Source organism: Mytilus galloprovincialis, chromosome 2 (assembly GCF_965363235.1).
Source record: "Mytilus galloprovincialis chromosome 2, xbMytGall1.hap1.1, whole genome shotgun sequence".
In the NCBI taxonomy this organism is placed as follows: Eukaryota; Metazoa; Mollusca; class Bivalvia; order Mytilida; family Mytilidae; genus Mytilus; species Mytilus galloprovincialis.
This window is the reverse complement of record NC_134839.1, coordinates 98,368,558-98,380,961: the sequence shown is the minus strand read 5'-3', so window position 1 is coordinate 98,380,961 and position 12,404 is coordinate 98,368,558. Positions and strand designations below refer to the sequence as shown.

The following is a 12,404-nucleotide window of genomic DNA, read 5'->3' as shown; positions in this document are numbered from 1 at the left end:
ATAAGTTTACCGATATTCAAATCTCACTTGAAATGAAACAAATGCAGGAAACAAATAAAAAGTAAGAGAATATGATAGAGAATTTAACTTTTTGTAGAGTATGGCTATAAGACATTACTTACTGGAATAACCGAAGATGTCATACAAATACCGCTACCTCCTGGCGAGGTATATGAACTTTTATTTAGTCCTGTGGATTTTACTGACAACCGACCTGGTCTCGAAAGTATCAAAGAAATGAATACTATTCATGTTCACTTTCCAAGAGTAACAGGTATTAACATTTTACTGTTTAACAGGAGTAAATAAATTGTAAAAATATATCATTTCCACGAAACGTAGCCTTCTATATTTCTTGTGAAACGGTAACACCTGAGCGTCTTCCTGACGCATTGAATATTGTAAATGGACAACGAAAAAGGTATGATCTGACGACTTTAGAATTTAAAAAAAAGTATCATACATCTACCAAATAATTTCCCTAAAATATAAATAGACATTAGCCTGTCATTTTTTAGCGTTCATATTATTTATTCATGTCTAAAATATTTGCATTAAGGTATAAACTCCTTGTTTTACCGAAAATCTGTCCAGCCTCTTTTCCCCCAATCAATTCGTCGATAAATAGTTATAAGATCAATTTGTTTTTCGTTTTTTTCGAGCGAAAGCGCCGTAAGTATCTATTTTAAAATGCACTGTAGATACATTTAGGAAAGCTGACAATTATCGAATCTTATAAATCTGCTCAATTAAGACCAGTAAAATTAATATATTTAGGCATGTAAGACAGATATTCATTCACGTTTTGATATTAACGAAAACTCCTTTGGTGTATTTAAGAGATGACGGTTTTGTATTTGAAGCTTGGCCAACGTAAAACATTCTGGCACCTGTAAAACTGTATGTTGCCATCACGTTTCTGCATCATGAAGAAAGTCGCTTTTGAACCTTTGTGTTGCACCAACATACTTTTTTTGGTCTGATGGGTTTTGAAGTCGCTTGCAAAGTGCTTTTTCGCGATCCAGGTCTTCCGGCTACAGTGGTTGATGTGGTATTAACGGCTTGGTGATGTAGATGTTATACACAGATATAGCGATCTTGTTCAGGAGTCGTTAAGGGAGGTCTTCTGCTCATCCGGCAATTATTAGTTGGAATCTGTTCTAAATCCGAAAAGTTGTGCTCTGGTTAACTTAACGTTTAGAGTATGTGTAACATCGTGTTACGTCTTTTACGGCTTGGAGACGACCGATAACGATATTCCGAGTGATGGGTGTCCAACTTAGGTACGGAATCATTTCAACCTTTATGATACAAGTCAGGCTTCAAACTTTGTGCTTTTATTGACTTTTTGTGCCTTGTGACAGAGAGCCAAAACTAATGAAAGAGGGACGAAAGATACCAGAGGGACAGTCAAACATGCATTTAAAAGTTAGCAGTTAGCTTTAAAAGGTTGATTATTAAAATTAAATGCATGTTTTGTCAGTTGTGTAACTCTATATACATCTACTTTGACATGGCGCTGGTAGTATATATAAAAAAATTAAAAGGAATACCGAAGTCCAAGGAATATTTAAATTGGGAATCCTTGAACCCCTGGACTCCTTTATTATCATAAAAACAAAAACCAAATAGACTCCACATATAATGTATATATTTCATATCGAAACAGCCTCTGTCTTAAAATCATTATCTGCAATGTATCAAACTAAAACAGCTGTGTCTATTAAATATATGTGTGTAAATTATTATGTTCATGTGCAAATAAGAAAAAAAGAAATTTAATATAAAAAACAATATATATATATATTTTCAAAACCTGTGCATTTGTTATACAGATAATTATGTTTGAAAATCTTAATGGTAAACTTCTTTTTTTTTTAAATTACTGACATGGTATATTTTTTTCAAATATTGAAAATTGATGTATAATACTAACAAATACTAACAACTGTATAAATATGATATTTACTAATGTTAACGAGGCCGGGATAAGGTACCGGTACTTGATGTTTTAAACTAACAAATGTACAGATTTCAATAAAATATGATAAATTTAAAAAAGAAAATAATTGGGAATCCTTTGTCAAACGTCAAAATCAAAATCTCAAATATATCATCTGTCAGAGTAGAAAGTAACTGTCATATTTCTGACTTGGTACACGCATGGTTGGTCATTGTGTAAATAACTAGCAACAGCTAAGAATGGAGTTTTACTTTATCTTTTCAATTTTTAAGACTTTTTTAAGATTATTTACTCAAGCTTTTTGTTAAATTTAGGTATTTGTATTGACAAGAACAATTGTTCTGGAAATGGAAACTGTACAAGCAACAATAATTGTGTCTGTGACTTTGGATTCTATGGTTCCGATTGCAGCGAAGGTAACTATTTATAAACAATAATCCAAAATATTTTGTCTTCGGATTTTTATTTTTATACTGTTATCACAGGGGCTTGTTACAATTGCCGGGTTTACTATCCATACGAACCCCTAAAAAAACACAAGGGAGGAAGCTCATTTGCGACAATGCTTCAAATTATTGTTGTAAATTTTTTCTAAGACTTTCACTTACTTTGTGACCTGAATAAATATGTTCCCACTTGAATTATCTCTCCAATGACATATATTTGTTACCTTAAATAACCTCTGTAACTATTATAATCCATAAAACAAACTCGACATTTTTGAAATAGAACGAATCGAGGCCCTACATTTGAAAATGAAAGTACTAAAGCGACACCTATCGGAAAATATATTTTCGGCACTCTCGGGTGTTTACATAAATGTTATGCTTTTCGGAAGTTTACGGTATTTTTTATTACAATAATGTAAAAATTGGCGGGAATTATTAGGAACATACTGTCTTTCGTCCTCATATTTCGGTAAACTCCTGAGAGAGCCGAAAATATATTTTCCGGTAGGTGTCGCTTTAGTACTTTCATTTTCAAATGTAGGGCCTCGATTCGTTCTATTTCAAAAATGTCGAGTTTGTTTTATTGATTACAATAGTTATAGAGGTTATTTAAGGTAACAAATATATGTCATTGGAGAGATAATTCAAGTGGGAACATATTTATTCAGGTCACAAAGTAAGTGAAAGTCTTAGAAAAAATTTACAACAATAATTTGAAGCATTGTCGCAAATGAGCTTCCTCCCTTGTGTTTTTTTAGGGGTTCGTATGGATAGTAAACCCGGCAATTGTAACAAGCCCCTGTGCTGTTATTCAGTGTATTGATATTGTTTATATGATAAGCTATTGTTTTTAATCAGTTTTAAGTCTTACTGTTTTGAATAAAATATAAGTTGAGTGCATAATCCTTTTTGGTCTGTCTTTATGTCCGTTCGAAACAAATTGTTTCCATACAGTGTGTCCTTGTCTGATTTGAATGAGACTAAAGCGGCCTGTTGATATAATGAAGAGGTAGATGCCTATTGAATTTAAGATTTAAAATATAAGTTCATTGTTTTTTAAAACAAGAACAAGAATTACATCTATTTATTTAAGTCAACATATCTATGTTCAAGGTCATTGATCTTAAAATAGAAAATACTGTTTTCTTTTAAAAATTATTGATATGTTAATGTGTATCAATGTTATTGGCATGTGCCAAGCACACCTAGTTCGCAGCCAGGGTCATTTGGCCTGTCCAAGTCGCTAAAATTGTATTATTATAAAGAATAGAAATTTTGTTCATGAATATTGTGGCTTTTGAGAAATTATTGGTAAACATTTGGTTTCTCGATTAATTACGTATGTGCATTTCGGATAGCTTCTGTAAGAAGTGCTATCCACGTGTTACACCTAATATACTCCTCATTTTTGAAAAATGGTGGTATATGGGGATGGTATGCTTGCCCGTCTATTCTTACTTTCGTCCTCATTTTACATTAATCATCCGAAAGATTGTTGGTGTTTTTTTTTTATTATGACATGAACTTTGACATATGCGCAGACTATAGTGCACATCTGTATCCGAATATCCTTCTACAATCAGAATAGAATTGGTTGTGATTTATCAAAATTAGTTTTGTGCTTTCAAATAGCAAGTCGAGAATTTTGTAAACTTGGTAAGTTTCATTTTGAGAGCTTTGGTAGCAGTAATCAATATATTATAAGTATGTGTTATGTCCAATTATTATATGGATGTAGTTTGTTATGAACAATGATAACTTAGTTTAGACACTTTTCATGCATGCTGACATGATGGGAATACAATTTAATTCAGTACGAAGAATATTTATTTCATTGTGCTAATTTCCAACATCTTTGTTAAAGACTTTAATGCGACACATTAATATTACATGTAAAACTTCGAATCGTTGATTCGTATCGTATTATGTGATTATTACCGTTAAAAATTGTAATGCTTTAATTTTTTATTTCCACATTTTTTGCAGATACACCACCAGTTGAACCACCAATAATTGATGCTCGCGATGCCGAGGGATTTGAAGATTCAGAAATTGCAATATATATGTCGGCAAAAGTTACAAATGGAACACAATTCGACAGCTTCAAGATTTACATTATGAATTTTCCTGAAAATTCGACATTTTCATTTGGACAAATGGTTGATTATCGTTGGGAATTGGATTTTAGTGATTTCGGAAATATTAGTTTTATGCCACCAAGGGATATATCTGGAAATTTTACATTTCATGTCCTTGCTGAGTTGGTACAAGGTTCACGAAACTCTACGAGAAATAGTTTCATTACCGTTCTTATCGAACCTATTCTTGATGGTGTTGACATGCGAGTAAGAGTCGATTGCTTTAGCATGGAGAAGAATTATGCCAATTTACAGATAAATGCACCTTTAAAAGACATGGATAGTTCAGAGACACTTGAAGTTAGCATAACGGTTCCTGAAAACTTTAATTTGAGTTTAGGGCAAGAAACTAATACGGGAACATTTGTACTGTCGTCTATGGATATATTAGATACAATTGAAGTATTTGGAGGAAATATGTCGGAAGTTGATCACTTCAATATTACAATAGTTGCGATAGTTGTGGAGAATGGAACATCGCTGCAAAAGTATTACAGTGATACTGTTGTTGTCGAGAAATGTCCAGGTAGGATTCTTATCAACATTAATATTCTTTTATTTGAATCTACATATTGGGATCAGTCAATTGTCTTTGTCAATTGCGAGCAACTAAAAGAAGTAAAATTAAATATATAATTGGTGCAATTTGGGGGAAATTTTATTGTATTCCTATTATTAATTATGTATAGAAAGCATTTAACAGTTAACTTTCCTTCATAATTGTACCAATTAAAAGCTTGAATTTACATATTTATGTTGCTCTTGCTTGACCGATTAACATGATCTCCTACCACAAAGCAGGTAACATGTCGAAAAAATATAAATTCTGGAGTCAAAAATTGTTAACATGAAAATGATCTACTGGGTTTTCCATGGAAAAAAAACAGTTATTAATTTATTAAATACGTTGGGCGGTGAACGGGTCCGAATAGTGTCCATGCAATAACGTTTGCAACCTCCTACCAATGGTTTTCAAATTAAATGTATTATTATATTTTAATACCCAATAAAGTTTTTTTTTATCTATCTATTATAAAAATGCCAAAATATGTCAAAACCGTCATCAAAGGGCAATAACTCTAATTACGAGTTCACAACTGATATTGACAAGGTCAAGTTTAATATTGCGGATTTTTTTATTTTTACCATTTAGTAGTCATTTCCTTGATCTATTTGCGAACGGTAGTTTTTTATCCTTGCAGATTACGTAGAAATTACACAAATTTCATGACAATAACTTAATTTTATTTTGTTGATCATTTTTTGTTAAGAGTTCTCTCTTTCTTCTATAGTTTTTTTCGAAAACTCAAAAGAGGGTAAACAGATCCTTATTTAAGGGCAATCACTCCTATTGAGAGTGACAGTCTACACAGCTACTTTTTCATAGGTACTATTTCTGTACTAAAAATATGAAGTACTGGAAATTTACTTTGAATATTAAGTACTATTTCTTTACTTTAAAATTATTGTAATATTTATGTACTTGTATTTAACAGTACTTGATTTGTACTAGATATTTTAGTACAGAAATAACGCCAACAGTGATCACAATATTCCGTTTGAAAATCATAACTTTAAAAGATTTAGAATAGAAAAACTTTCAAAATGCTGAAAATGTAACGGTAATAACCAAAATCTGTAGTACCTAAATTTCAAGTACAAAAAAGTACTGTAAAATAGAGGTACCTTAATATTACAATAATTTTAAAGTAACAAAATCGTACTGAATATGAAAAGTAGATTTCCAGTACTACAGATTTTTAGTACAGAAATAGTACCTATGGAAAAGTAGCTGTGTACTAAAAAATATCGATAAAATTTGACTTGTTTGTGGATCTTGTTTTGCTGAACATTTTGCTACTTAAATTTTCTATCCATCTTTTACACTTTTTATCTCATAAGGCAAAACGCAACAAAAATGATAAAAATCGTCAGTAAAGGCCAAAAACTCAAATATAGAGAAAAAATTCAGTAATATTGTCTAAAATGTAGATCTTGTTTTGCTGATAATTTGTCCCTATAAATGTTTCTGTCTTTCTTTTATAATTATTACGATATAAGGCAAAAATGCAAAAATTGGTAAAAATCATCATCAAAGGGCAATAACTATAATCACGAATACAGATATGGACAATGCAATACTTATATGTAGATCCGGTCTTGCTGATCATGTTTGCACCTTAAAGTCTCTCTCTATCTATTATAGTTTTAGAGATAAAAAGCAGAAACTTCACATTTAAAGGCAACAACTCCTGTAGTTTGCACTTTGTTAATACAGCTGTTTCACAAACCACGCCTCTTTCAGGAAGATATATAATATACATAGATATTTCATTTTGTTTACGTAACGAGTCCCAGATATGATCTCTATGTTTCATCTCATAGAGACATAACTTGGTAATGTTACAATTATAAATAAACATAAATAGCGGCGGCCTTTAATTCTGAGTAAGACAAAACAAAATGAAGGTAGGGGTACTTCAGAAATTTAGTATAAGTTTTTACTCTTAAGAGATCGGGGTATATAAATGTTAAAAATATTCCGCTCAGACCAATATGTTGACCTTTGAAAAAAAAAAGTATTGCAAATGAACTTCCATTCTAGGGTCTTATTTTTGAAATTTGACAGTGAAAGTGGGACATTTTAAGCCTTAAAAAAAGTTCCTATGGGAAATTGCATGGTCTATATTTACAAAAATACAACCTGCAAGAAGTCGCCTGAAAGTTTTCACGTCAAAAACAATTCGTAGAACTCGACATTCTGAACAGTTTTGATTCGTCAGATATTCTTTAATTATAATGGTTTTCAATAGAAAAAACAGAACTTGTATTTTAGCGCTATGTCCTATTTTTTAGCCATGCTGCATCTGATTTTTTTTTAACTAGATGCGTCAATCATGATTATATTGTTCTTAAGTACCCCATTTACATATATATCACATAAAAAAGTAAGTAGTGGTTTGATTGCCAATGAGACAACTCTCCACAATAGACCAAATGACACAGAAATTAACAACATTAGGTCATCGCATAGCCTTCAACAATGAGCAAGTCCATACCGCATTGTCAGCTATAAAAGGCCCCGAAATGACAAATGCAACACAGTTCAAACGATTATTGTTGTTTATCGTATAGTTATATATCTTGTTCATACATTTGTCATATTTTGATGCAGATACTAATATATCACATTTTATTGTATCACTTTAACATGTATTTGACCTTTACCATCAACTTGAAAATGCAATCATTGATTTGTTTTACGAGTAAACTTGTCTGTGCCAGATATAGATATCCGTCAGACATGATGTATTAGATTTGGCATGTTATATCATGATTGTGGCCAAGTTCGGTTGAATTTGGTCTAGTAGTTTCAGAGGAGAAGATTTTTTGTACAAGTTAACTATTCATCGGACTTCTCACTTGACAGTCGCGTATAATTCAATTATATTGACAGCAATATGTGAGCAAAACAAACAGACCTAATAGGCACAAATGTCAAAAATTGGGGTACGACAGTCAACACTGTGTTATTATCTTAATAACTATAAAAACATGTAACTATTTCAACAAAGGAAAATGAAATGATATACAAATATTCTAAAGAAACAGTTCATAGCAAAAATAGCCAAGCCAAAAGTATATTATCAAAAGGTTGACTAAAGAGTCAAGTAACGCCAGGACATCGAATCAATATTTGAAGACATCATGTATTATTTGGGAAGTTGTGACGAAATATTTATCAACAAGATATTGGTATCTTCCTATGTTCTTCTTTTTAGAAAAGGGACTAGAAGTTTTTTGACATAACCCTGGTTTCATCAATTTTCTGCTCAAAATAGATATAGAATATGACATGTCATAAAAGCCCGAAAGCGCCATTCAAAATACAGAAAACCCAGTTTCCTATCAATTTGACCGTTCATGCCTTGGTGAAGACTGGTCTGTTATTCGAAGTATAAGTATCATTCTTATGAACAAAAACTTCTAAAGACCTTAAAATCCATAAAGGCAGGATTTAATTTGAAAATAAATCATATTTAAATGAATGTCAAAAACTTCTTTCGGTATCAAGTCTTAGCTGCATGACTTTGTGGTGAGTTGCTGTCGCCTTTGAATTAGTCGGAGGTATTAATCTCAGATCTTTTTTGTTGAGGTATTGTATAAATACCCTGCCAAGTTCAGTCTGTGTTTTTGCTAGTTTTTTTCTGTATTGTTTCGATCTGATGATGGTTCTTATGTTGTACAGTTACACCAATCTCCCATGTTAGCGAAAGGCTTGGGCACCAGCAAATAATTTAACCCCACCATATTCCATATGTGATTATTCCAAGTTAGGAGCCTGTATATCATTTTTTTTCATAGTTTGAATGTAAACCAGGTCACCTATTATTGTGAACTTCTATGTCATAAGGTCTCTGATGGAGAGTTTTCTCATTGGAAATCATTTTCTTATTTTTATATTCACATGTTATTACATTATAAAACTGAACATACAAATTAAGATATATCAATCTATCTGTTTTAGATTTAATGACATCAACTATGAGTGTTAGCCCCGGTCTAGATATTGATTCATCAACAACTAACAGTGTTGATGTCTTTACGACACAAAAAGCTACAGAAGGTATACATAAGTTTAAATATAAGATATTCAATAACAAAATTCTACTTCTATTACTTTACTGATGAAGATTCCAATCTATTGTTCTCAAGTGCCACATTTACATATTAGGTATGAATTTGAGCCCGTGTTTTATTGTTGTTTATTGTTAAGCCAAATTTTGTCCATACATTTGTCATATTTTGAATGATGCAGATTAATATACTAGTATATAACATTTTATTGTATTACTTTAACATGTATTTGACCTTTACCATCAACTTGAAAATGCAATCATTGATTTGTTTTACGAGTAAACTTGTCTGTGCCAGATATAAATATTCGTCAGCTTTGTTGTATAAGATTTGGCATGTTTATCAATATCCAAGCCGTCGTGTCGTGTACAGTTATAACTCATATGTAGTTTTGACATTTCACTTCTTTTTTAAATATGAGCGTATCTGATTCACATATTTAAAATGCTCCTTCTTTTTGTGTTTTGAATATTTGTATAATTATGCTACTAAAGGTCATTAAGTATCTAGATTTTTTCTCCCTATTCCCCCCAAGAAGTTATTGGTTTTTATTTTCATTAATAGGAGTGGGAAAGACGTATAAAGAGAGAATAGATTTGCGCCTTGATTTCGAAGTCACAGTGGATTTGACAGATACAACAACCACAACATACAAAAAACTGTTCCAAGATACCTTCACAGGGGTAAAATTATTTATGATCTATACAATTATTAAGATCACATGACAAAAGGAATTGTATGACATTGTGTGTAGTCTGCTGTCGTTCATCAATAAACCGTTTAACAAAACTCGTCTCTAAAGGCAAATCGACAACAAGCTTGTTTAATGTGCTTTCTTTCAATTTTGTTTCTATTGTACGTGTCCCTCTAATTTCCCAACATGGCTACTGTTACTATCATATCGTTCAGGTTCGTACTATGACGGAGTTTACAAAGATTATATGTATGAATAAGAAAAGTCATGAGGTACCTTTTATAACCTGTTTCAACCCACAAGTTTCTTTTACTTCCCCTTTATGAGTTTACCTTTAAGCTCGATATTTTGTTAAACAATTTAAAACTGACTTGTATTAGGATAATTAAGCGATGGACAAAAAATAGCACATAGTCATAAATTCAACATATAGTCATTAATTTCTTAAAACATATGAAAACCTTAACAAAAGGACAGTTTTCTAACAAAATCGTCAATTATGTTTTCAAAAGTAGGTTACAATTCTTTGCGACTACCATGTAAGTGAGAGGTTCAGCAGGGATTATCCACCATTTTCTACATAAGAAAATGCCTTTACCAAATCAGGAATTTGACAGTTGTTTTCAATTCGTTTTATGTGTAGGAGTTTCGCCAATTTATAAAGGAATTTCTGTTTTGAAATCTCTTGGAGTTCGGTATTTTTGTTATTTTACTTTTTATTCGAATCGTTAAAGAAATTTACCTTTAATTCCATCATAGATTGCATTTAACCAATATGAAAAATTTTGTTAGCTCAATAAAAATAATAGACGGTTATCGAAAAAGCTAAGTAATTACAGATAACATGAATGTATTTCCTTTGAATTTTTTCGTCTTTTTATACACACTGTAATCAACTTTGATCTTTTGGCCAAAAACTGTTTGTATAGTTTAAAGGATACTCAAACAACTCGTTTTTGTCCGTTAGGTCGTTCGTGCGTTCGATCGATCGATCGATCGAGCGAGCGAGTTAATGTTTACATATTTCATAGATAATTTAAAAAAGAAATGTTCATTTAATTTGTAGATATGTACTCCTTTCTTTTTCAGTTGTTCGAGTATTATTCTCAATCATCTATCAAGGACGTTTTTATCAATATTACGTTGCTCTCAATTGCGTAAGTACCTTAGTCCAAATTTGTCAATCAAATTGTTACAATTGGGATTAACAATCTTATCTTGACTAATGTGGAGCTATCAGTATTTTCGCTTACTCATTGTTGCATGAATTGTTATACTTTTAGTTGTAGTGCCAGGGGGAAGCATATACACACACAGGTTGTGCAATCTTATGAACAGCTCAACCATAAGCAAAATACAAATGCTTTCCTGTTCTCGTTTATGAAGAGAGAACTATGGTTGGATGCCCGCACATTTGAAGAAAAAAAATATGCTGCACAACAATGGATCTGCTAACACGTTGTTCATCCCTGTAATGTGTGCTCCTTTCAGATAAAAATTGTTTTATAAAGCAAACATCCATAGATCCGAATTCCTTTTAGAAAGCTTAGGAGACCGTGTTCCCCCTTGTTTGTTTATATATTGGACTACTATAACAACATCTGACCGAATCAAATATTTTAAAATATGAAAGCGGGGAAATTGTTAAAGAGACAACAACACGGCTAATGAGCAAAAGCACCACAGTTTGACGAACCTCAACTTGTTTGTTTTTCAAAACTTGCTTTAATTTCTGTATTCCCCCCTTCTAAACTGTTTATATGTTAATGTTAATTTTTTTGAGAAAAAGTCAAATCACAAACAATCTGAACGCCGAGGAAAATTCAAAACGGAAAGTCCCTAATGAAATGGCAAATCAAAAGCCCAAACACATCAAATAAATGGATAACAATTGTCATATTCCTGACTTGGTACAGAATTTTTTATGCAGAAAATGGTAGACTTAGCCAGCTAAACTCACTTGTATGACAGTCGCAAAAGATTCCATGATATTGATAATGGTGTATGAACAAAACAAACAGGACCTTGAAAAAAGGGGAATATCTACTAATTTTCACTTCTTCGTATTACATTTGTATGAACATCAAGATTATTCTCCTTAAATCTGTACAGGGAAGTTTTAGCTAGTTCTAATTGTATAGTTTTATTGTTAATATTCACCCCAATTTGTATCTAGTGTTAAATTATGTATTTAAATGACAGAACTTTCTTGGTATTCCTAATTGTTGGAAGAATTTTATACAAATAAGTAGTATACCTAAAACGACAAAGTTATTTTTCATTTACCTGTAGGTATTATTAAAACCGTTTTTTTTTCAAAAGTGATTATTTTCGATGGGTTAAATATTTCGCGGTGGTGTCTTGCTATGGCTTTGTTTGGATTTGTTTGTTTGCTTTTTGGCCTTGAATGTTTGTCCCTTATATATATTAACTGTGCATTTGCATTCAGGTATCGCAGATCAAATTTATTCGTTCACAGTGTGTTAATTTACGTTTTTTGATTGAGTTAAGCCTTCCAATTA

The 12,404-nt window shown here is 31.7% G+C and overlaps 1 protein-coding gene across 1 annotated transcript in view; it reads left to right on the top strand.

Moving 5' to 3' along the window:
* Positions 1-12,404, top strand: part of LOC143065048 (uncharacterized) — a 101,179-nt gene that overhangs the window by 82,767 nt on the left and 6,008 nt on the right. Inside the window, exons 31-36 of the mRNA XM_076238353.1 lie at positions 98-274; positions 2,278-2,379; positions 4,399-5,076; positions 9,079-9,177; positions 9,753-9,871; positions 10,972-11,039. Of these exons, the coding sequence (XP_076094468.1) occupies positions 98-274; positions 2,278-2,379; positions 4,399-5,076; positions 9,079-9,177; positions 9,753-9,871; positions 10,972-11,039 (1,243 nt within the window). The remainder of the gene's footprint in view (positions 1-97; positions 275-2,277; positions 2,380-4,398; positions 5,077-9,078; positions 9,178-9,752; positions 9,872-10,971; positions 11,040-12,404) is intronic.